The sequence below is a fragment of the Anomaloglossus baeobatrachus genome, chromosome 7 (genome assembly GCF_048569485.1).
Source record: "Anomaloglossus baeobatrachus isolate aAnoBae1 chromosome 7, aAnoBae1.hap1, whole genome shotgun sequence".
Taxonomy (NCBI): domain Eukaryota; kingdom Metazoa; phylum Chordata; class Amphibia; order Anura; family Aromobatidae; genus Anomaloglossus; species Anomaloglossus baeobatrachus.
The window spans coordinates 88,609,036-88,635,625 of record NC_134359.1 but is presented as its reverse complement, the minus strand read 5'-3'; the positions used below and the strand labels follow the sequence as shown (position 1 = coordinate 88,635,625).

The 26,590-nt window shown below is 49.8% G+C and overlaps 1 protein-coding gene across 1 annotated transcript in view; it reads right to left on the bottom strand.

The window, feature by feature from the left end:
- LOC142245106 (lanosterol synthase-like) overlaps positions 1–26,590 on the bottom strand; it is a 116,387-nt gene that overhangs the window by 33,520 nt on the left and 56,277 nt on the right. Inside the window, exons 12-15 of the mRNA XM_075317435.1 lie at positions 16,613–16,669; positions 15,318–15,389; positions 1,335–1,385; positions 547–696 (exon numbers count right to left, since the gene is read on the bottom strand). Coding sequence (XP_075173550.1) covers positions 547–696; positions 1,335–1,385; positions 15,318–15,389; positions 16,613–16,669 — 330 coding nt within the window. The remainder of the gene's footprint in view (positions 1–546; positions 697–1,334; positions 1,386–15,317; positions 15,390–16,612; positions 16,670–26,590) is intronic.

Here is a 26,590-nt window from a genome sequence, read left to right as displayed (position 1 = left end):
CTTTGGACCATCATTTATTTTTCAACAAGACAATGACCCCAAACACACCTCCAGGCTGTGTATGGGCTATTTGACTAAGAAGGAGAGTGATGGGGTGCTACGCCAGATGACCTGGTCTTCACAGTCACCAGACCTGAACCCAATCGAGATGGTTTGGGGTGAGCTGGACCGCAGAGTGAAGGCAAAAGGCCCAACAAGTGCTAAGCATCTCTGGGAACTCCTTCAAGACTGTTGGAAGACCATTTCCGGTGACTACCTCTTGAAGCTACTCAAGAGAATGCCAAGAATGTGCAAAGCATTAATCAAAGCAAAAGGTGGCTACTTTGAAGAACCTAGAATATAAGACATATTTTCAGTTGTTTCACACTTTTTTAAGTATTTCATTCCACGTTTTAATTCATAGTTTTGATGCCTTCAATGTGAATCTACAATTTTCAGAGTCCTGAAAATAAAGAAAACTCTTTGAATGAGAAAGTGTGTCCAAACTTTTGGTCTGTACTGTATATATACACATACATATATACTGTATATTTGCATGTTTCTTACCACATCAACAGCATCCCGTAATCTGCTCCTTGGAATATGTTCAGATAAGAAAGAACAGTTTTCCTGGAGCAACATTGCAGATTTCAGCCCCTCCGCAGTACAATCCGCCACAATCCAACCATAGTCCCGGGTGCTGAATGGGAATCCTCCCTGAATCACAATAAAAGGTCACCTTAAAGGGGTTGCCACTACTAGGACAGGCCCTTCTGATTCCACTTGTTTCCCCCAGTTAAAATAAAAGACCCTGTACTCACCATCCGTTCTGGCGTCATTCCAGCGCTATCTGTAACCACGGTTTTGGGCTCACGTGACATTATGCGATCACTGCGTCCAATCACCGCCGGCTTCTCTCTCCCCGCCTTCAGACTAAATAAGCAATCAAAAGGAAGTGAGTAGCAGCTGCAGCGTCCCTTCCTGTTGATTAACTCATTTGATCCGAAGGTGTGGAGACAGAAGCCGGCTGTGATTGGACGCAGTGCTCGCGTGATGTCACAACGTCATGTGAGACCTGAACGGCGGTTGCTGGCAACGTCGAAATGGAAGATGAATACAGAGTCTTTTATTTTAACTGGGGGAAACAAGAGGAATCGGAAGGGGTTGTCCTAGTAGTGGACAACCCCTTTAAATATCACAATGTCATAGTATGGACAAAACTAAAATCATCCACAGCTGAGTTACTGGATAAGCAAAAAGATGTCTGTAAATATAATATCATTTTTATGGTAAACACACCTGCCCCCTCAGCAAAACTTTAGTTAACCATGAAAACTTCTTTATAATATATTCACCTTGTTCATCTGTCTGTAGTATTTCTTGTACTCTGGTGGGTTATCGGGTATCTGCAACATAATGGCATTAATCATATTTCATGCATGTGATTTGCACTTATAGCAGCTTCATATACTGGTTTCAGGGTCTCTGACTCTACATTATGCTGCTCTCAGATGGAGAATGAAAACCTATTGACAGATTCCCTTTAATCAACCCCTTTGTTTAGACTTGAAAGAACTTTCTAAAATATGTGATCTGTCACCCAATAGTAAGATAGGCCTGATATTGCTCGGAAACAATACTCTACAACAAGTGAAGCATCAACTAATGAAAAGCTCATAGACTTAAATGTACATTCAGATTGCAGGTAATTTTTTGCACTAGGGCATAGAGTAATGCGGGCGTCACACGGTACGATATATCGGGCGATATGTCGGCGGGGTCACGTCGTAAGTAACGCACATCCGGCATCGTTTGATATATCGTAGCATGTGACAGCTACGAGCGACGGTGAATGAGTAAAGAAGGGAATTTTGTTTACTTACCGTAAATTTCTTTTCTTCTAGCTCCTATTGGGAGACCCAGACAATTGGGTGTATAGCTTCTGCCTCCGGAGGCCACACAAAGTATTACACTTTAAAAGTGTAACCCCTCCCCTCTGCCTATACACCCTCCCGTGCATCACGGGCTCCTCAGTTTTGGTGCAAAAGCAGGAAGGAGGAAACTTATAAATTGGTCTAAGGTAAATTCAATCCGAAGGATGTTCGGAGAACTGAAAACCAAGAACCAAAAGAACAATTCAACATGAACAACATGTGTACACAAAAGAACAACCAGCCCGAAGGGAACAGGGGCGGGTGCTGGGTCTCCCAATAGGAGCTAGAAGAAAAGGAATTTACGGTAAGTAAACAAAATTCCCTTCTTCTTTGTCGCTCCATTGGGAGACCCAGACAATTGGGACGTCCAAAAGCAGTCCCTGGGTGGGTAAAAGAATACCTCGATAAAAAGAGCCGACACGACTCCCTCTTACAGGTGGGCAACCGCCGCCTGAAGGACTCGCCTACCTAGACTGGCATCTGCCGAAGCATAGGTATGCACCTGATAGTGTTTTGTGAAAGTGTGCAGACTAGACCACGTAGCTGCCTGACACACCTGCTGAGCCGTAGCCCGGTGCCGCAATGCCCAGGACGCACCCACGGCTCTGGTAGAATGGGCTTTCAGCCCCGAAGGGAGCGGAAGCCCCGAAGAACGGTAAGCTTCAAGAATCGGTTCCTTGATCCACCGAGCCAAGGTTGACTTGGAAGCCTGCGAACCCTTACGCTGGCCAGTGACAAGGACAAAGAGTGCATCTGAACGGCGCAAGGGCGCCGTGCGAGACACGTAGAACCGGAGTGCTCTCACCAGATCTAATGAGTGCAAATCCTTTTCACATTGGTGAATTGGATTAGGGCAAAATGAAGGTAAGGAGATATCCTGATTGAGATGAAACGGAGATACCACCTTAGGGAGAAATTCCGGGACAGGACGCAGAACCACCTTATCCTGGTGAAAAACCAGGAAGGGGGCTTTTCATGACAGCGCTGCAAGCTCCGACACTCTTCGGAGTGATGTAACTGCCACTAGAAATGCCACCTTCTGCGAAAGACGTGATAAAGAGACATCCCGCAGCGGCTCGAAAGGTGGTTTCTGAAGAGCCGTTAGCACCCTGTTAAGGTCCCAGGGTTCCAGCGGGCGCTTGTAAGGTGGGACTATGTGGCAAACTCCCTGCAGGAACGTGCGGACCTGCGGAAGCCTGGCCAGGCGCTTTTGAAAAAATACTGAGAGCGCCGATACTTGTCCCTTGAGAGAGCCGAGTGACAAACCCTTGTCCATTCCGGATTGAAGGAATGAAAGAAAAATGGGTAAGGCAAAAGGCCAGGGAGTAAAACCATTATCAGAGCACCAGGACAAGAAGATCCGCCAAGACCTGTAATAGATCTTGGCGGACGTTGGCTTCCTGGCCTGTCTCATGGTGGCAATAACATCCTGAGATAACCCTGACGATGCTAGGAGCCAGGACTCAATGGCCACACAATCAGGTTGAGGGCCGCAGAATTCAGATGGAAAAACGGCCCTTGTGACAGCAAGTCTGGGCGGTCTGGAAGCGCTCACGGCTGACCCACCGTGAGATGCCACAGATCCGGGTACCACGACCGCCTCGGCCAATCTGGAGCGACGAGAATGGCGCGACGGCAATCGGACCTGATCTTGCGTAACACTCTGGGCAGCATCGCCAGAGGAGGAAATACATAAGGCAGTCGAAACTGCGACCAATCCTGAACTAATGCGTCCGCCGCCAGAGCTCTGTGATCCTGAGACCGTGCCATGAATGCCGGGACCTTGTTGTTGTGCCGTGACGCCATGAGATCGACGTCCGGCGTTCCCCAGCGGCGACAGATCTCTCGAAACACGTCTGGGAGAAGAGACCATTCCCCCGCGTCCATGCCCTGACGACTGAGAAAATCTGCTTCCCAGTTTTCTACGCCCGGGATGTGGACTGCGGAGATCGTGGAGGCTGTGGCTTCCACCCACTGCAGAATTCGCCTGACTTCCTGGAAGGCATGGCGACTGCGCGTGCCGCCCTGGTGGTTGATGTATGCGACGGCAGTGGCGTTGTCCGACTGTATACGGATCTGTCTGCCCTCCAGCCACCGATGGAAAGCCAATAGGGCTAGATACACTGCCCTTATCTCCAGAACATTGATCTGAAGGGAAGACTCTATCGGAGTCCAGGTTCCCTGAGCCCTGTGGTGGAAGAAAACCGCTCCCCACCCTGACAGGCTCGCGTCCGTGGTGACCACAGCCCAGGTTGGTGGCAGGAAGGATTTTTCCTGCGATAGAGAAGTGGGAAGAAGCCACCACTGAAGAGACGTCTTGGTTGCAAGGGAAAGAGAGACGTTCCTGTCGAGGGAAGTCGACCTCCTGTCCCATTTGCGGAGAATGTCCCATTGGAGTGGGCGCAGATGGAATTGCGCGAAGGGCACTGCCTCCATTGCTGCCACCATCTTCCCCAGGAAGTGCATGAGGCGCCTCAAGGGGTGTGACTGACCCCGAAGAAGAGATTGCACCCCTGCCTGCAGAGAAAGCTGTTTGTCCAGCGGTAGCTTGACTACCGCTGACTGTGTATGAAACTCCATCCCGAGGTAAGTCAGTGATTGGGTCGGTGTCAACTTGGATTTTGGAAAGTTGATGATCCACCCGAACTGCTGGAGAGTCGCCAGAGCGACGGTAAGGCTGTGTTGACACGCCACCCGAGAAGGAGCCCTGACTAGGAGATCGTGTAAGTAGGGAATCACCGAGTGGCCCTGAGAGTGTAGGATCGCCACAACGGATGCCATGACTTTGGTGAAAACCCGTGGGGCTGTCGCCAGGCCGAAAGGCAATGCCACGAACTGAAGGTGTTCGTCCCCGATGGCGAACCGCAAGAAGCGTTGATGTTCGGGTGCGATCGGCACATGGAGATAAGCATCCTTGATGTCGATCAATGCTAGGAAGTCTCCTTGTGACATCGATGCGATGACTGAGCGGAGAGATTCCATCCGAAACCGTCTGGTGCTCACATGTCATGTCTGTTGAGTAGTTTGAGGTCCAGAACGGGACGGAATGATCCGTCCTTCTTTGGCACCACGAACAAGTTGGAGTAAAAACCGCGACCATGTTCCTGAGGGGGAACGGGAATCACAACTCCTTCTGTCTTCAGAGCGTCCACTGCCTGAAAAAGTGCGTCTGCCCGAGCGGGGGGCGGAGAGGTTCTGAAGAAATGAGTCGGAGGACGAGAGCTGAACTCTATCCTGTAACCGTGAGACAGAATGTCTCTCACCCATCGGTCTTGAACATGTGGCCACCAGGCGTCGCAAAAGCGGGAGAGCCTGCCACCGACCGAGGATGCGGTTCGGGGATGCCGAGAGTCATGAGGAGGCCGCCTTGGAGGCAGTGCCTCCGGCGGCTTTTTGGGGGCGTGACTTAGACCGCCACGCATAGGAGTTCCTCTGGCCTTTCTCCGGCCTGTTGGACGAAGAGGATTGGGGCTTGGCGGAGGGACGAAAGGACCGAAACCTCGATTGTATTTTCCGTTGCTGAGGTCTCTTCGGTTTGGACTGGGGTAAGGAGGAGTCCTTTCCCTTGGATTCCTTAATAATCTCATCCAATCGCTCGCCAAACAATCGGTCGCCAGAAAACGGCAAACCGGTTAAGAACCTCTTGGAAGCCGAGTCTGCCTTCCATTCGCGCAGCCACATGGCCCTGCGGACTGCCACAGAATTAGCGGATGCCACCGCTGTACGGCTAGTAGAGTCTAAGACTGCGTTCATGGCGTAGGAAGAAAAAGCCGACGCCTGAGAAGTCAAAGACGCAACCTGCGGAGCAGAGGTACGTGTGACCGCATTAATCTCAGTCAGACAAGCTGAGATAGCTTGGAGTGCCCATACGGCTGCAAAAGCCGGGGCAAAAGACGCGCCCGTGGCTTCATAGATGGATTTCACCAGGAGCTCTATCTGCCTGTCAGTGGCATCTTTTAGCGATGAGCCATCTGCAACCGATACCACAGATCTAGCCGCCAATCTAGAGACTGAAGGATCCACCTTGGGACATTGAGCCCAACCCTTAACTACGTCAGAGGGGAAGGGGTAACGTGTGTCAGTAAGGCGCTTAGTAAAGCGCTTGTCCGGAACCGCTCTGGGCTTCTGGACAGCATCTCTGAAGTTAGAGTGATCGAAAAACGCACTACGTGTACGTTTGGGGAACCTAAACTGGTGTTTCTCCTGCTGGGAAGCCGACTCCTCTATAGGTGGAGGCGGGGGAGATAGATCTAACACCTGGTTGATGGACGAGATAAGATCATTTACTAAGGCGTCTCCTTCAGGTGTATCAAGATTGAGGGCAACATCAGGGTCAGAGCCCTGAGCTGCGACGTCCGCCTCGTCCTCCAGAGAGTCCTCAAGCTGGGAACCCGAGCAGCGTGAAGAAGTCGGGGAAGATTCCCAGCGAGCCCGCTTAGCCGGTCTAGGACTGCGGTCCGGGCAGGAGTCCTCCGCCTGAGACCTAGGGCCCACCCCGGGAGCGCGCTGCGGCGCGGACCGAGAGGGACCTGGATGCGACGATCCAACAGGGCCCGGGGCCTGTGTAAGGACCGGTCTGGACTGCAAGGCATCAAGCAGCTTGGCAGACCATTTGTCCATAGACTGAGCCATGGATTGTGAAAGTGACTCAGAGAGTTTCTCAGCAAAAACTGCAAACTCTGTCCCTGCCGCCTGGACAGGGGGAGCAGGGGGGTCTACCTGAGCTGAGGGGCCCACTAGTGACCGAGGCTCCGGTTGAGCAAGCGAAACAGGGGTCGAGCATTGCTCACAGTGAGGGTAGGTGGAACCCGCAGGTAACATAGCCCCACAAGAGGTACAGGTCGCAAAAAAAACCTGTGCCTTAGCGCTCTTGCTCCTTGTGGACGACATGCTGTTGTCTCCTAGGAGAGTGATCACTGAGGGTATATGGGAAAGGGTATACAGCCCGGCCGAACAGAAATATATATATAGAATACGTATCTATTCCGGCACCCTAAGGGGACCAGCACCGGGTGACCGGTGTGGCTTACCGACCACTAAAAAGCGGGGTGTGTGTCCTCCAGATTCCCTGCCTTAGGTCTCCCAGAGCTGCAGAGCTCTTCCTGATAATCCTCCACCGGCAGAATGGCAGAAAAATGGCTGCCGGAGCTCTCAGAGGAGGAGTGGAGCCGTGGGCGGCGCTAGGAAAAGTGCGGGAATCTGGGGTCCCCACAGTGATCAGTGAGGGGGGAGGAAGCATACAGGATGCTCCGGCCCTCACATCCGACGTCAGGTCGGCAGTCCCGCCCTTACCCCTGATAGACAGGCCCGGGGGCGGGAGTTTTGCTACTAGGCCGCGCTGAAGCCGGGGACTAAATTTAAGACCGCGGCCGACAAGCAGGCACTGTCGGCGCGGAAGTCCGCCGGTCTTCAGAAATCAGCAGCTGCTGCAGCGTCCGGGAAAAAGGCGCTCCATGCACAGTCCCCATGGGGACACAGAGTACCTTATAGATGCAGGGCCCGGTCCCTGTGGATGAATAGACTCCTGTCCGGCAGATTCCCACAGGGGCTGCGGAGGGAGCACGGTCCCAGTAAATGGATGACCGGTCAGGATCCCACTTCTCCCAGAGCCGCTAAGGGATGGTGAAGGAGACGGCATGAGGCTCCGGCCTTTGTACCCACAATGGGTACCTCAACCTTAACAGCACCGCCGACGTAGTGGGGTGAGAAGGGAACATGCCGGGGGCCCTGTGGGGGCCCTCTTTTCTTCCAACCGATATAACTAAAATGAGAATGCATGAGTGGATGTGTGCCTCCTTCCACACAAAGCATAAAACTGGGGAGCCCGTGATGCACGGGAGGGTGTATAGGCAGAGGGGAGGGGTTACACTTTTAAAGTGTAATACTTTGTGTGGCCTCCGGAGGCAGAAGCTATACACCCAATTGTCTGGGTCTCCCAATGGAGCGACAAAGAAAAAGGGAATTTTGTTTACTTACCGTAAATTCCTTTTCTTCTAGCTCCTATTGGGAGACCCAGACAATTGGGTGTATAGCTTCTGCCTCTGGAGGCCACACAAAGTATTACACTTTAAAAAGTGTAACCCCTCCCCTCTGCCTATACACCCTCCCGTGGATCACGGGCTCCTCAGTTTTGGTGCAAAAGCAGGAAGGAGAAACTTATAAATTGGTCTAGGGTAAATTCAATCCGAAGGATGTTCGGAGAACTGAAGACCATGAACCAAAAGAACAATTCAACATGAACAACATGTGTACACAAAAGAACAACCAGCCCGAAGGGTACAGGGGCGGGTGCTGGGTCTCCCAATAGGAGCTAGAAGAAAAGGAATTTACGGTAAGTAAACAAAATTCCCTTTTTCTTTGTCGCTCCATTGGGAGACCCAGACAATTGGGACGTCCAAGAGCAGTCCCTGGGTGGGTAAAAGAATACCTCGATAAAAAAGAGCCGAAAAACGGCCCCCTCTTACAGGTGGGTAACCGCCGCCTGAAGGACTCGCCTACCTAGACTGGCGTCTGCCGAAGCATAGGTATGCACTTGATAGTGTTTCGTGAAAGTGTGCAGACTAGACCACGTAGCTGCCTGACACACCTGCTGAGCTGTAGCCCGGTGCCGCAATGCCCAGGACGCACCCACGCCTCTGGTAGAATGGGCTTTCAGCCCTGAAGGGAGCGGAAGCCCGGAAGAACGGTAGGCCTCGAGAATCGGTTCCTTGATCCACCGAGCCAAGGTTGACTTGGAAGCCTGAGAGCCCTTACGCTGGCCAGCGACAAGGACAAAGAGCGCATCTGAACGACGCAGGGGCGCCGTGCGAGACACGTAGAACCGGAGTGCTCTCACAAGATCCAAAGAGTGCAAATCCTTTTCACACTGGTGAATTGGATTAGGGCAAAATGAAGGCAAGGATATATCCTGATTGAGATGAAAAGGGGATACCACCTTAGGGAGAAATTCCGGGACAGGACGCAGAACCACCTTATCCTGGTGAAACACCAGGAAGGGGGCTTTGCATGACAGAGCTGCGAGCTCAGACACTCTCCGAAGTGATGTAACTGCCACTAGGAAGGCCACCTTCTGCGAAAGACGTGATAGAGAGACATCCCGTAGCGGCTCGAAAGGTGGTTTTTGAAGAGCCGTTAGAACCCTGTTAAGATCCCAGGGTTCCAGCGGACGTTTGTAAGGTGGGACCATGTGGCAAACTCCCTGCAGGAACGTGCGGACCTGCGGAAGTCTGGCTAGACGCTTTTGAAAAAACACGGAGAGCGCCGATACTTGGCCCTTGAGAGAGCCGAGGGACAAACCCTTGTCCATTCCAGATTGAAGGAATGAAAGAAAAGTGGGTAAGGCAAACGGCCATGGAGGAAAACCGTTATTAGCGCACCAGGATAGGAAGATTTGCCAAGACCTGTAATAGATCTTGGCGGACGTTGGCTTCCTGGCCTGTCTCATGGTGGCAATGACATCCTGAGATAACCCTGAAGACGCTAGGAGCCAGGACTCAATGGCCACACAGTCAGGTTGAGGGCCACAGAATTCAGATGGAAAAACGGGCCTTGTGACAGCAAGTCTGGGCGGTCTGGAAGCGCCCACGGTTGACCCACCGTGAGATGCCACAGATCCGGATACCACGACCGCCTCGGCCAGTCTGGAGTGACGAGAATGGCGCGACGGCAGTCGGACCTGATCTTGCGTAGTACTCTGGGCAGCATCGCCAGAGGGGGAAACACATAAGGCAGTCGAAACTGCGACCAATCCTGGACTAACGCGTCCGCCGCCAGAGCTCTGTGATCCTGAGACCGTGCCATGAATGCCGGGACCTTGTTGTTGTGCCGTGACGCCATGAGATCGACGTCCGGCGTTCCCCAGCGGCGACAGATCTCTCGAAACACGTCTGGGTGCAGAGACCATTCCCCCGCGTCCATGCCCTGACGACTGAGAAAATCTGCTTCCCAGTGTTCTACGCCCGGGATGTGAACTGCGGAGATGGTGGAGGCTGTAGCTTCCACCCACTGCAGAATCCGTCGGACTTCCTGGAAGGCTAGACGACTGCGAGTGCCGCCTTGGTGGTTGATGTAGGCGACGGCAGTGGCGTTGTCCGACTGGATACGGATCTGCCTGCCCTCCAGCCACCGATGAAAAGCCAATAGGGCTAGATATACTGCCCTTATCTCCAGGATATTGATCTAAAGGGATGACTCTATCGGAGTCCAGGTTTCCTGAGCCCTGTGGTGGAGAAAAACCGCTCCCCAACCTGATAGGCTTGCGTCCGTGGTGACCACAGCCCAGGTTGGGGGTAGGAAGGATTTTCCCCGCGACAGAGAATTGGGTAGGAGCCACCACTGAAGTGACGTCTTGGTTGCAAGGGAAAGAGAGACGTTCTTGTCGAGGGAAGCCGCACTCTTGTCCCATTTGCGGAGAATGTCCCATTGGAGTGGCCGAAGATGGAATTGCGCGAACGGGACTGCCTCTATAGCTGCCACCATCTTCCCCAGGAAGTGCATGAGGCGCCTTAAGGGGTGTGACTGACTCCGAAGAAGTGATTGCACCCCTGCCTGCAGAGAAAGCTGTTTGTCGCTCGGAAGCTTGACTAACGCTTGCTGGGTATGAAACTCCATCCCAAAGTACGTCAGTGATTGGGTCGGTGTCAACTTGGATTTCGGGAAGTTGATGATCCACCCGAACTGCTGTAGAGTCGCCAGAGCGACGGATAGACTTTGTTGACACGCCACCCGAGACGGGGCCCTGACTAGGAGATCGTCCAAGTAGGGGATCACCGAGTGGCCCTGAGAGTGCAGGACCGCCACAACGGATGCCATGACTTTGGTGAAAACCCGTGGGGCTGTCGCCAAGCCGAAAGGCAATGCCACGAACTGAAGGTGTTCGTCCCCGATGGCGAAACACAGGAAACGTTGATGTTCGGGTGTGATCGGTACATGGAGATAAGCATCCTTGATGTCGATCGATGCTAGGAAGTCTCCTTGTGACATCGAGGCGATGACCGAGCGGAGAGATTCCATCCGAAACCGTCTGGTTCTCACTTGTCTGTTGAGTAGCTTGAGGTCCAGAACGGGACGGAATGACCCGTCCTTTTTTGGCACCACGAACAAGTTGGAGTAAAATCCGCGACCACGTTCCTGAAGGGGAACGGGGATCACAACTCCTTCTATCTTTAGAGCATCCACTGCCTGAAAAAGTGCGTCGGCCTGAGCGGGGAGCGGAGAGGTTCTGAAGAAACGAGCCGTAGGTCGAGAGCTGAACTCTATCCTGTAACCATGAGACAGAATGTCTCTCACCCATCGGTCTTGAACATGTGGCCACCAGACGTCGCCAAAGCGGGAGAGCCTGCCACCGACCGAGCATGCGGCTAGGGGAGGCCGAGAGTCATGAGGAGGCCGTCTTGGAGGCAGTGCCTCCTGCGGCCTTTTGCGGGCGTGACTTGGACCGCCACGCATAGGAGTTCCTCTGGCCTTTCTCCGGCCTGTTGGACGAAGAGGATTGGGACTTGGCGGAGGGACGAAAGGACCGAAACCTCGATTGGATTTTTCTCTGTTGAGGTCTCTTAGGTTTGGCCTGGGGTAAGGAGGAATCCTTTCCCTTGGATTCCTTAATAATCTCATCCAACCGTTCGCCAAACAAGCGGTCGCCAGAAAAAGGCAAACCGGTTAAGAACCTCTTGGAGGCCGAGTCTGCTTTCCATTCGCGCAGCCACATGGCCCTGCGGACTGCCACGGAGTTAGCAGATGCTACCGCCGTACGGCTAGTGGAGTCCAGGACGGCGTTCATGGCGTAGGACGAAAAGGCTGACGCCTGAGAGGTCAAAGACGCAACTTGCGGAGCAGAATTCCGTGTGACAGCATTAATCTCAGTCAGACAAGCCGAGATTGCTTGGAGTGCCCACACGGCTGCAAAGGCCGGGGCGAAAGACGCGCCCGTGGCCTCATAGATGGACTTCACCAGGAGCTCTATCTGTCTGTCAGTGGCATCCTTCAGGGATGAGCCATCTGCAACAGACACCACGGACCTAGCCGCCAATCTGGAGACTGGAGGATCCACCTTGGGACAGTGAGCCCAACCCTTAACGACTTCAGATGGAAAGGGGTAACGCGTGTCAGTGAGACGTTTAGCAAAGCGCTTGTCCGGGACCGCTCTGGGCTTCTGGACAGCATCCCTGAAGTTAGAATGATCAAAAAACGTATTGCGCGTACGTTTGGGGAACCGAAACTGGTGTTTCTCCTGCTGAGACGCCGACTCCTCTACAGGAGGAGGCGGAGGAGAGAGATCCAACACCTGGTTGATGGACGAGATAAGATCATTTACTAAGGCGTCCCCCTCAGGTGTATCAAGGTTAAGGGCGACGTCAGGGTCAGAGCCCTGAGCTGCCACGTCCGCCTCGTCTTCCAGAGAGTCCTCAAGCTGGGATCCCGAGCAGCGAGAGGAAGTCGGGGAAGAGTCCCAGTGAGACCGCTTAGCTGGTCTAGGACTGCGGTCTGGGCAGGAGTCCTCCGCCTGAGACCGAGGGGCCAACCTGGGAGCGCGCTGCGGCGCGGACCGAGAGGGGCCTGGGGGAGACGAGCTAACAGGGGCCGGGGCCTGTGGAAGGTCCGGTCTGGACTGCAAAGCCTCAAGTAGCTTAGAAGACCATTTGTCCATAGACAGTGCAATGGATTGAGAAAGAGACTGAGAGAGTTTCTCAGCAAAAGAGGCCAACTCTGTCCCTACAGCCTGCTCAGGGGGAGCAGGGGGGGTCTACATGAGCCGAGGGGCCCACCAGTGCCCGAGGCTCCGGCTGAGCAAGCGAGGCAGGAGTCGAGCATTGCTCACAGTGAGGGTAGGTGGAACCCGCAGGTAACATAGCCCCACAAGAGGTACAGGCCGCGAAAAAAACCTGTGCCTTAGCAGCTTTGCTCCTTGTGGACGACATGCTGTTGTCTCCTAGGAGAGTGACCACTGAGGGTATATGGGACAGGGGTATACAGCCTGACCGAACAGATATATATATATCTATTATATATATATATGTATCTATTCCGGCACCCTAGGGGGACCAGCACCGGGTGACCGGTGTGGCTTACCGACCGCTAACGAGCGGAGTGTGTCCTCCAGATTCCCTGCCGTGGATCCCCCGGAGCTGCAGAGATGTTCACTGAGAAGCCTCCACCGGCAGAATGCCAGAAAATGGCTGCCGGAGCTCTCAGGGGAGGAGTGGGGCCGTGGCCGGCGCCAGCAAAGAGCGGGAATCTGGGGTCCCCACAGTGGTCAGTGAGGGGGGAGGAAGACATGCAGGATGCTCCAGCCCTCACATCCGACGTCATGTTGGTAATCCCGCCCTTACCCCTGACAGGCAGGCCCGGGGGCGGGATTTTCGCGACTAGGCCGCGGTGAAGCCGGGGACTAAATTTGAGGCCGCGCCTGACAAGCAGGCACGGTCGGCGCGGAAGTCCACCGGCCTCCTCAATTCAGCAACTGCCGCGGCTTCCGGGAAGAAGGTGCGCTCCCTGCACAGTCCCCTATGGGGACACGGAGTACCTTTAAGATGCAGGGCCCGGTCCCTGAGGTTGAAGAGGCTCCGGTCCGGCAGGTTCCCTCAGGGGCTGCGGATGGAGCACGGTCCCAGCAAATGGATGACCGCTCAGGATCCCACTTCTCCCAGAGCCGCATAAGGGATGGTGAAGGAGACGGCATGTGGCTCCAGCCTCTGTACCCGCAATGGGTACTTCAACCTTAACAACACCGCCGACATAGTGGGGTGAGAAGGGAACATGCCGGGGGCCCCGTGGGGGCCCTCTCTTCTTCCAACCGATATAACTAAGTATGAGAATGCATGAGTGGATGTGTGCCTCCTTCCACACAAAGCATAAAACTGAGGAGCCCGTGATCCACGGGAGGGTGTATAGGCAGAGGGGAGGGGTTACACTTTTTAAAGTGTAATACTTTGTGTGGCCTCCAGAGGCAGAAGCTATACACCTAATTGTCTGGGTCTCCCAATGGAGCGACAAAGAAAATACTCACCTTATCGTTGCTCGTTGACACGTCACTCATTTTCAAAAAGTCGTTTCTCCGGTTGTTAATCGTTCCTGAGGCAGCACACATCGCTCCGTGTGACACCCCAAGAACGATGAACACAGCTTACCTGCGTCCCACCGGCAATGCGGAAGAAAGGAGGTGGGTGGGATATTACGTCCCGCTCATCTCCGCCCCTCCTCTGCTATTGGGCGGCCGCTGTGTGACGTCGCTGTGACGCTGAACGTCCCTCCACCTTCAGGAAGAGGATGTTCGCCGCCCACAGCGAGGTCGTCCGGGAGGGAGGTGAGTGCATGTGACAGGGAGTTAACGACTTTGTGCGCCGCGGGCAACTAATTGCCCGTGACGCACAAACGACGGGGGCGGGTACGATCACTCATGCGATCGCACGATAGATCGTCCCGTGTGACGCCGGCATTAGATTTTAGGGGTGGCACAGGCAGAGGAGTTGTGCACAGCTGAGATCCTGCTGCATGTCGTGGGGTTGGAGACAACTTTAATCCCACAGCTTAAACACGTTTTATTTGAATACCAAATGTAAGAAAAAAAAAAAGTTGCAGGATTGCTGTTTTGTTTATATTTCTTCTTTTAAAAGGGTAATAAAAGTTTATAAGTAAGTTAAATGTACCCAAAGTTGATGCCACTGTCAACTGTCAAACAAACTGATCCCACTAAAAGCCCTCATATAACAGTGCCAATCCCCCCCAAAAACAAAACAAAACACAAAAACAAAACTTGAAACTTGTAAACCACAACAATAAAAAAAAGTAAAAATAAAAAAGTTCTTTCATAAAAGGCAAAACTGGCTGTGACCCCAATTTAATAACAGACTACAAAGTATTTTAAGTATAATATTTAAAAACTTTACCAGATATTCTTTTTTTTTTACATAAAAGTGTAATGGCTATGAACATTTTTGAGTAGACCATTGCATGTACTTCTTAAAAAAAAAGAAAGATAAAAAAGAGTTGTAGCTGTTTGTTATGAAAAATGTACTACAGTTTAGCTTGTAGAGCTTGCACGTTGTATAGGGCAGTGCAGGCTGCTCAATAACATTCGTTCTTTATTCCAACAGACAAGATCCTTGACCTCCATTGCAGCTAATCGAAGTTCAAATTCTTGATTTATGTTCACTTTATTTGTGTTCTGTCATATTTGATCTGAGATTAGCGTCAAGATATGTCAGATCATCCAAGGGAATTGTGGCAAAATGACCTCAAGCAGCCGTCACTGCAGCATTACCTGCAAGCTCTATGAATCAAACTGGAAGACTCTATTATTTGTAAAAGAACATCAAATGCAATAGTAATTCTAAAAAAAAAGTGTTTAAAGGCGTACATAGCATTCACACAGCTTACAGCTCCCCTTAAGGTTTTACAAAACTGCACCTGTGTAATACGAAGAAATTCATGTGCCTTCTCTAAAGTTTTCTCAAACTGCTTTTTCTTGTGTGCTCCAGCCTGTAAACAGAGAGCAAAAAAAATATAAATATATGCAATACACTATATATACTGTATGTATCTAATATGTATAAAGCTGAGTGTATGTATGTGTATATCCGTTGCATTTATAATCACGAAATTTTGCCCAGCCACCTTATTTGACTCAGGAAACGTTATAGACTATGTTTTGAGGGGAAAATTTAACCCCGCGCTTTACAGTTATTCGTCAAAAAAAACCTGCTTACATTCAAGTCAATAGAGCTGGGAACGGATCTGTTATTATAGACTACTATTATGGACAGATAAAGAGACACACAGAAAGAGACACACAGAAAGAGACACACAGAAAGAGACAAACACAAAGAGACAAACACAAAGAGACAAATAGACAGAAAGACATACAGACAGACACATACACAGAAAGAGACACACACAGAGACACACAGAAAGACATTCAAAGAGACAAATACACAGAAAGACATACAAACAGACACATACACAGAAAGAGACACACACAGAAAGACACACACAGAAAGACACACACAGAAAGACACACACAGAAACTATTTAGATGTTTGAGGCAATATACTGGCTGTTTTGACAGTTACCCTGGATATTTATCGGGTGGTTTATAGCAACCAATCACAGGTATGCTTCTATTTTGTTACAGGTCATGGAGCTCTGAGTGGTTGCTATAGGAAATGAAGGAAATTCTTAGTATTAGGCCGGAGTCACACTTGCGAGTGCCTCGCATGTAACTCGCGCTAGTCTCTCATTGCATCACCCGGCATGGCTGAATACTCTCCTGACAGGAGCGGGTCGGTTGCATGTATCTCTATGCAGCTGAGACGCTCCTGTAAGGAGAGTGTGCAGCCATGCCGGGTGATGCAATGCGAGACTCGCGCAAGTTACACACGAGGCACTCGCAAGTGTGACTCCGGCCTAAGGCTGTTCATGTGTCAGTTAATACGATTTCAGTGGTGAGAGGGGGAGTAGGAGACAGACAAAGATGGAGAGGGAGTGTGGGGGAGTGGGACAGAGACACTTGGTTACTATCCTGGGAAGTGCTGGGTTCTACAGCTAGTACATATAGAAATCTATAAAACTGAAATAAAAAATATGGGCTCTTGCATGATTTTTTGTGTTTTTCACGTAGTGTAAGTGGAAAAAAAAATGAAATCTTAAGAAAATGTACCCGTGATGAGGCACAAGTGCAACTGCTAGTAGTTAACATACTTTACCTCTAAGAATGCCTGGATTGCGAATGCTGTGTCCCAGAGCTGAGACCCATTTGTGCCCTGAGAAAAATGAACAGACATCAGTTACATTTTCACTACAGATGTGGAGACAGCATGGAACCTCCGACTGAAAAGTTACAAAATTGATAAAGTTTAAAAATATCACAAAAATCTCATTCACACTTATCCTGAATAAAATTGGAGACCAGTGGCTCAATGTCTGTCTATATAACACATGGCAGATTGGCGGCAGAAATATCTGGGCGTAAAAATTTGCTCCAATTATCTGTATGGGGTTGTTTTGATGACAAGCACATGAAATCTTATCAGACCAATCCAGATTAATGGGACACTGGCAGAAATTTCTGCAGCAAAACTATGATGTGTTAGTATATGACCGCAAAGTATACAGATCGCGTGTATGCCGGGATCCGATTTCTCAGAATGACTTGTTAGATTAGCACAGAGAAACTCTCTTAAAATTTAACTTTTAACTAGGGATAGGCGATCCCAATCTGTAAAGATCAGGGATCGTACCGATCACATAGTCATCGTGTACACGATCCCGACAACAACATTGTCATTACAGGTCCCGCGACGCATCCCGCAGAGTCCCGGCCGCTCCTGCTTCTGAGTCCGATCATTGCTGTGCCGCCGGTAACCAGCAGTGAGTTGCAGAACGTTCAATGACGTCATAGTATGTGACCGTCTGGTGTGAATATTGATTGTTTCAGACTGGTCACATGACTATGACGTCATCGAAGGTCCTGGTAACTGAACTTTCATTGTCACTGTGCGAGTGTCGCATCACAGCGCACAATCTCCCCACAGGAGCGGTCAGCTGCGTATGTTACCATGCAGCTGAAGTGCTTCTGTCCTGAGACCTGTCACTGCGGGGTGATGCCCATGCGAGACACAAGTGCAATCCTCCCCTCACTGACAGGCTGCATCTCACTCTGTACAATCGATGTAGCAAAGCTGACTTGGCTCTCTGTGCTTCTCACTGTGTATAGACTGTGTCTGTACAGAGTGATGAAGCTGACATGGCTCTACCTGTGGATTATGTTGGACTATGGATTTTTTTTATAATAAATATGGAGTCTCTAAGGGGTTTTTTTTGTTTTATTTCTAATAAAAAAAAATTTCTCAGTGTTCTGTTTTTTTTACTGTTTACTAAAAAATCATGGTGGCCATGTCTAATTTGGCGTGACACCATGAATTTTGGACTTAGTACCCTCTGAGAATACAAAGCTGGTATTAACCCCTTTGTTACCCAGCGTGCCACCGCCATCCGGGCCACTGGACGAGCCGGGTAAAGTGCCTGGAAATGGCGCTAAGAAACAATGCGCCATTTCCAGGGGCGGCTGCGGGTGGCCGAGAATCCCAGGTCCCAGCTGCCTGGTTTTACCTGACTGGCGATCAAAATACAGCGGGAGTCCACGCATTTTTTTTAAATAATTTTTTTAAATAAAAATAAATTAATGGGCTTCCCTATATTTTGGTTGCCAGTCAGGTAAAGCGAGGCAGATGGGGGTAGTCGCCTGTAGCCGTCCACTTTATCTGCTCTGAGAATCAAAAATACCGCGGAGCGCTACGTCATTTTTTAAATTAGTTATTTATTTTTATGCAACTATATACTGTGTACATACAGTATATATATATATATATATATATATATATATATATATATATATATATATATATATATATATATATATATATATATATATATATATATATATATATATATATAAAATGTATATGTATTATCTATATATATATATATATATATATATATATATATATATATATTATAGCTCTGGCATAAATTCAAAAAACCACTGCAACATTTTCAGTTTTTCTGATTGTTCTCTTTATGTTTTTGAGTAAAATAGTAAAATATAAATTGCTCTCTTATTCTATAAACTAGTATTTTCAGAAAATAAATAAAAAATGTATTGCTTGGAAATTCGGAGACATGTTGTCAGTAGTTAATAGAATAAAATAACAATTTACATTTTACTTTAAAATATAAAGAGAAAAATCAGAAAAACTGACACTTTTGCAGTGGTCTCTTAATTTTTGCCAGAGCTGTGTGTGTGTGTATATTTATATATATATATATATATATATATATATATATATATATATATATATATATATATATATATATATAGCCACGGGTGGCATGCTGGGTAATAAAGGGTTAATACCAGGTTTGTTTTACCAGCTAGTATTAAGCCGGAGATTCTTAATGTCAGGCCAAGTTTGACCCAGCCATTAAGAATCTCCAATAAAGGGTTAAAAAAAATTATTTTATTTATTACTCCCTCTCACCCCTCCACGACCCTGGTCTTTTGTCTTCTTTAACCAATCTAGCTCTGTGATATCACACAGCACAGGGGAGGAAGAACGCTGCTCTTCTCCGTGCTGTCTATTCACTCAATGAGTGAGCAGAGGCTGCGGGTTGGTAAGCGGTGACATCACCGCTACCACCATTGTCATAGTAACCTGACGGGCGGGTTACTATAGCAACGGTGATCTCTGATCACCTGATTCCCAACACCGCTATTCATCGGCGTGTGGCAGCTAATCCCTGCATATGGGCTGACTCTGTAAAGAGCGCCGACATGCGCTCTATACAAACCATGTGCCCGACCATCTCGCCAGTACACGGCGCTCGCCGACTATACTGAGTACTGAGATGCTCGGACGAGCACCGCGTACCGGCAAGATGCACTGACAGGACCTAGCATGACGTCATAGTCATGTGAGCAGTCTGTAGCCAATGAGATAAAACGACATTCACACGTGACTGGTCACATGCTATGACGTCATGGAAGGTCCTTTTGTTATCGGGCGGCACAGCAATGATCGTACTCGGAAGGAGAAGCGGCGGGAGACAGTCTGCCGGACGCGTCGCGGGACCTGTAAGTATAATGACAATGTTTATTATTAACTGTATTCTTATTTTACAGCCCCCCCCGCCCCATCCCATAACTGTAAAGTCAAAGATCAGTGATTGGGACGCAAGATCGTGTTATCTCGATCCCGATCTTTACAAAATGATCGGCCGTGTCTCCCCAATCCCGACCATCAGGGGGATCACCCATCCCTACTTTTAACATTTCTATGAAAATTACCACAGAGAGGTAATCTAACATGTGGTAAAGGGAATCGGTCACCAGGTTTTTGCCACCTAATCCGAGAGCAGCATAATGTAGAGATAGAGATCCTGATTCCAACGATGTGTCACTTACTGGGCTGCTTAGTGTAGTTTTGATAAAATCACTGATTAATCAGCAGTAGATTATCATTACAGGACTACTTGGCGTGCTGCAGGTAGTCCAGCATATTCATGAGCTCTGTATAACTGCTAGATCGGCAGCAGATAAAACATTGATTTTATCAAAATGACAGCAAACAGCTCAGTAAGTGACACATCACTGGAATCAAGGTTTCTGTCTCTGCATTATGCTGCTCTCAGAAGGGGAAGCAAAAACCTGGTGACAGAGTCCCTTTAATACACCCTAAAAGTGAATAACAGTCCAACATTACAGAAGATTGAAGGTCTGCTAGCGGTAACCTCCGGAGGCTTCAGCAATAAATATTGTCATTTTTTTCCTTTAAGAAATAAAAAAAAAGTCCCTATAGTTATAACATTTTTGCAATATTCCTTAGTTTATTCCTGCTGCACCCTGAATATTCTGTTTTGTTGTTTGTTTTTTTTTAATCTGCCATATAGTTCCAGATACATGGGCCTTTTTATCTAATGCAAGTTTTGATGGTCTTTCCAAGGGGACGGTGCTCACAGGTTTCTTTGGGGGCGTGTACTTAGGCTGCTCTGCATAATTATCTTGCTGGCCACGCCTTCTTAGTAAAGATCATGAAAATTGGCACTACATAGAAAAAGCCCATATTTCTGGAAAGGAAAATAGAATAATCAGGGGAGCAGCAGGAATAAAATAAGAGTAAAATCTGAACACTTTTGACCTTGAGACGGATCCTCTTTAAATACTATGGCAGATCCATCAATATTTGACAGGCAATCTCCACCTCCAAAAAGACAACTGCAACCTCCTCACAGAAAAACATGGTGGGAGTTCCTTTATTCTATTCTAAGTTCATAAACCTGAATTGAAGTAACTCACTGCCATGGCTCTCTATTAAATGCTTTGCCTACGTGGCCAATGTGACGGCTTGTACGCCAAACAGGACCTCCAAAAAGTAATATACTGCAGCAAAGAAATCCGATGTACAAGCCAAAAAAACCCAAAACATAGTGTATGTATATACAGCTGTAGCCCCGCAAATCTTAACTTTGGAGCCAAATTACAACACTAAAATGAGCCACAGATTTCAGCATTTAGATAAATAAATTAAAAGATTTATCCAACAATAGGTGTAGGAAAAAAAAAAATGTATACCTCCACAACCGGCCCCAGTCCTCTATAATCCGTGTTGTGGGACCAGTTTATGGAGTATAATTTTTTTTAAATTTTTATTCATCACACATTACTAAAGGGGTTTCCAGTTACTAAGTATAAGGCTATGTGCGCACTTTGCGTTTTTACCTGCGTTTCCGCAGCGTTTTTTAACTGCAGCGTTTTAATGCTAAAAGGCATGCGTTTTGATTTTCCAGAAATGCCTATGGGAAATAGGGATTTCTTGTGCGCACTTTGCAGTTTAAAATGCTCTGTTTAATTTGCATATTTTTGGGCAAAAACTCAGCTTTTAAAGAAGCAGCATGTCAATTGTTTTTGCCATTTGGGCTGCGTTTTGCTATCATTGGAGGCAATGGGAAATGTCAAAACGCATTCTACATCAAAATTCCAGCATTTTACCAGCTTTTTAGCTGCACAAAACATGCTTTTTGGACAAAATAAATGCATGCGTTTTTTACTTTATAATATTGGAATATGTCCCTTTATGCACACACAGAGTCCGACAATTAAATTAATTAAATACCATAATTTAATATTATTTTATGCATATATATTAAAAAAGAAGGGAATTTTGTTACTTACCGTAAATTCCTTTTCTTCTAGCTCCTATTGGGAGACCCAGACGATTGGGTGTATAGCATGCCTCCGGAGGCCACACAAAGCAATTACACTAAAAAGTGTAAGGCCCCTCCCCTTCTGGCTATACACCCCCAGTGGGATCACTGGCTCACCAGTTTTAGTGCAAAAGCAAGAAGGAGGAAAGCCAATAACTGGTTTAAACAAATTCACTCCGAAGTAACGTCGGAGAACTGAAAACCGTTCAACATGAACAACATGTGTACCTGAAAAACAACCAAAAATCCCGAAGGACAACAGGGCGGGTGCTGGGTCTCCCAATAGGAGCTAGAAGAAAAGGAATTTACGGTAAGTAACAAAATTCCCTTCTTCTTCGGCGCTCCATTGGGAGACCCAGACGATTGGGACGTCCAAAAGCTGTCCCTGGGTGGGTAAAGAATACCTCATGTTAGAGCTGCAAGACAGCCCTCCCCTATAGGGAGGCAACTGCCGCCTGCAGGACTCTTCTACCTAGGCTGGCGTCCGCCGAAGCATAGGTATGCACCTGATAATGTTTGGTGAAAGTGTGCAGACTCGACCAGGTAGCTGCCTGGCACACCTGTTGAGCCGTAGCCTGGTGTCGCAATGCCCAGGACGCACCCACGGCTCTGGTAGAATGGGCCTTCAGCCCTGATGGAACCGGAAGCCCAGCAGAACGGTAGGCTTCAAGAATTGGTTCTTTGATCCATCGAGCCAGGGTGGCCTTAGAAGCCTGCGACCCTTTGCGCTTACCAGCGACAAGGACAAAGAGTGCATCCGAACGGCGCAAGGGCGCCGTGCGGGAAATGTAGATTCTGAGTGCTCTCACCAGATCTAACAAATGTAAATCCTTCTCATACCGATGAACTGCATGAGGACAAAACGAAGGCAAAGAGATATCCTGATTAAGATGAAAAGAGGATACCACCTTCGGGAGAAACTCCTGAATGGGGCGCAGCACTACCTTGTCCTGGTGGAAGACCAGGAAGGGAGCCTTGGATGATAGCGCTGCCAGCTCAGACACTCTCCGAAGAGATGTGATCGCTACCAGAAAAGCCACTTTCTGTGATAGTCTAGAAAGTGAAACCTCCCTCAGAGGCTCGAAGGGCGGCTTCTGGAGGGCAACTAGTACCCTGTTCAGATCCCATGGATCTAACGGCCGCTTGTACGGGGGTACGATATGGCAAACCCCCTGTAGGAACGTGCGCACCTTAGGAAGGCGTGCCAAACGCCTCTGAAAAAAAACGGATAGCGCCGAAACCTGACCTTTAAGGGAGCCGAGCGACAAACCTTTTTCTAACCCAGATTGCAGGAAAGAAAGAAAGGTAGGCAATGCAAATGGCCAGGGAGACACTCCCTGAGCAGAGCACCAGGATAAGAATATCCTCCACGTTCTGTGGTAGATCTTAGCGGACGTGGGCTTCCTAGCCTGTCTCATGGTGGCAACGACCCCTTGGGATAATCCTGAAGACGCTAGGATCCAGGACTCAATGGCCACACAGTCAGGTTCAGGGCCGCAGAATTCCGATGGAAAAACGGCCCTTGGGACAGTAAGTCTGGTCGGTCTGGTAGTGCCCACGGTTGGCCGACCGTGAGCTGCCACAGATCCGGATACCACGCCCTCCTCGGCCAGTCTGGGGCGACGAGTATGACGCGGCTGCAATCGGATCTGATCTTGCGTAGCACTCTGGGCAAGAGTGCCAGAGGTGGAAACACATAAGGGAGCCGGAACTGCGACCAATCTTGCACTAGGGCGTCTGCCGCCAGCGCTCTTTGATCGCGAGACCGTGCCATGAAGGTTGGGACCTTGTTGTTGTGCCGGGACGCCATGAGGTCGACGTCCGGCCTTCCCCATCGGCGACAGATTTCCTGAAACACGTCTGGGTGAAGGGACCATTCCCCTGCGTCCATGCCCTGGCGACTGAGGAAGTCTGCTTCCCAGTTTTCTACGCCGGGGATGTGAACTGCGGATATGGTGGAGGCCGTGGCTTCCACCCACATCAGAATCCGCCGGACTTCCTGGAAGGCTTGCCGACTGCGTGTCCCCCCTTGGTGGTTGATGTATGCCACCGCTGTGGAGTTGTCTGACTGAATTCGGATCTGCCTCCCTTCCAGCCACTGCTGGAAGGCTAGTAGGGCAAGATACACTGCTCTGATTTCCAGAACATTGATCTGAAGGGTGGACTCCTGCTGAGTCCACGTACCCTGAGCCCTGTGGTGGAGAAAAACTGCTCCCCACCCTGACAGACTCGCGTCTGTCGTGACCACCGCCCAAGACGGTGGTAGGAAGGATCTTCCCTGTGATAATGAGGTGGGAAGAAGCCACCACTGCAGAGAGTCCTTGGCCGTCTGGGAAAGGGAGACTTTCCTGTCCAGGGATTTTGACTTCCCGTCCCATTGGCGGAGAATGTCCCATTGAAGTGGGCGCAGATGAAACTGCGCAAACGGAACCGCCTCCATTGCCGCCACCATCTTCCCGAGGAAGTGCATGAGGCGTCTTAAGGAGTGCGACTGACTTTGAAGGAGAGCCTGCACCCCAGTCTGTAGAGACCGCTGCTTGTCCAGCGGAAGCTTCACTATCGCTGAGAGAGTATGAAACTCCATGCCAAGATACGTTAGTGATTGGGTCGGTGACAGATTTGACTTTGAGAAGTTGATGATCCACCCGAACGTCTGGAGAGACTCCAGTGCAACAGTCAAGCTGAGTTGGCATGCCTCTTGAGAGGGTGCCTTGACCAGTAGATCGTCCAAGTAAGGGATCACAGAGTGTCCCTGAGAGTGCAAGACTGCTACCACTGCCGCCATGATCTTGGTGAACACCCGTGGGGCTGTCGCCAGACCAAATGGCAGAGCTACGAACTGAAGATGGTCGTCTCCTATCACGAAGCGGAGAAAGCGTTGGTGCTCTGTAGCAATCGGCACGTGGAGATAAGCATCCTTGATGTCTATTGATGCTAGGAAATCTCCTTGAGACATTGAGGCAATGACTGAGCGGAGGGATTCCATCCGGAACCGCCTGGCGTTCACATGCTTGTTGAGCAGTTTTAGGTCCAGAACAGGACGGAATGAGCCGTCCTTTTTTGGCACCACAAAGAGATTGGAGTAAAAACCTTGACCTCGTTCCTGAAGAGGAACAGGGACCACCACTCCTTCTGCTCTTAGAGAATTCACCGCCTGCAGAAGGGCATCTGCTCGGTCGGGATGTGGGGAAGTTCTGAAGAACCGAGGCGGAGGACGAGAACTGAACTCTATCCTGTACCCGTGAGACAAAATGTCTGTTACCCACCGGTCTTTGACCTGTGGCAGCCAAATGTCGCAAAAGCGGAAGAGCCTGCCACCGACCGAGGATGCGGAGGGAGGCGGCCGAAAGTCATGAGGCAGCCGCCTTGGAAGCGGTACCTCCGGTTGCTTTCTTGGGGCGTGAGTGAGCCCGCCAGGAATCAGAGCTCCTTTGCTCTTTCTGAGTCCCTTTGGACGAGGAGAATTGGGGCTTGCCCGAGCCTCGAAAGGACCGAAACTTTGACTGCCACTTCCTCTGTGGAGGTTTGCTTGATCTGGGCTGGGGTAAGGAGGAGTCCTTACCTTTGGACTGTTTAATGATTTCCGCCAATTGCTCACCAAACAGTCTGTCTCCAGATAATGGCAAGCTGGTTAAACATTTTTTAGAAGCAGAATCTGCTTTCCATTCCTTTAACCACAAGGCTCTGCGCAAAACTACAGAGTTGGCGGATGCCATTGAGGTACGGCTCGTAGAGTCCAGTACCGCATTGATAGCGTAGGTCGCAAACGCAGACATTTGCGTAGTTAGGGACGCCACTTGCGGCACTGCTGGACGTATGAGAGAGTCCACCTGTGCCAGACCAGCTGAAATAGCTTGGAGCGCCCACACGGCCGCGAATGCTGGAGCAAACGACGCGCCGATAGCTTCATAGACAGATTTCAACCAAAGGTCCATCTGTCTGTCATTGGCATCTTTAAGTGAAGCCCCATCCTCCACTGCAACTATGGATCTAGCTGCAAGCCTGGATATTGGAGGGTCCACTTTTGGACACTGGGTCCAGCGTTTGACCACGTCAGGGGGAAAAGGATAACGTGTATCCTTAAGGCGTTTAGAAAAACGCTTGTCCGGATAAGTATTGTGTTTCTGGATGGATTCTCTGAAGTCAGAGTGGTCCAGAAAAGTACTCAATTTACGCTTGGGATACAGGAAATGGAATTTCTCCTGCTGTGCAGCTGCCTCCTCTGCAGAAGGGGCTGGGGGAGAAATATCCAACAGCCTATTGATGGCCGCTATAAGGTCATTTACCATGGCGTCACCATCTGGCGTATCCAAATTGAGTGCGGCGTCAGGGCTAGACTCCTGATCACCCACCTCTGAGCCATCATATAGAGACCCTTCTCGCTGAGACCCTGATCCGCGTGATGACGTGGAGGGTCTCTCCCAGCGAGCTCGCTTAGGCGGACTGGGACTGTCATCGGAGTCAGAGCCCTCAGCCTGTGATGCCTGGGACCCCCTTGAATTACGGATTAATTCCAGCTGAGGGGGGCCGGGGAACATAGACACAGCGGTGTCCATGGTCTGAGCAACTGGCCTGGACTGCAAGGTCTCCAGGATTTTTGTCATAGTCACAGACATTTTATCAGCAAAGACTGCAAATCCTGTCCCCGTCACCGGGGTAGGGTTCACAGGCGTCTCTGCCTGGGCTACCACCACCATAGGCTCTGGCTGACGAAGTGCCACTGGGACTGAACATTGCACACAATGAGAGTCGTTGGAGCCTGCTGGTAGATTAGCCCCACATGCTGTACAAGCAGTGTATACAGCCCGTGCCTTGGCACCCTTGCGTTTTGCGGATGACATGCTGTTGTCTCCTCAAAGCAATATAGGGTGTACAGCCAAGAAGCGACCTTACAGTGCAGTACACAAATATAACACTGTGGC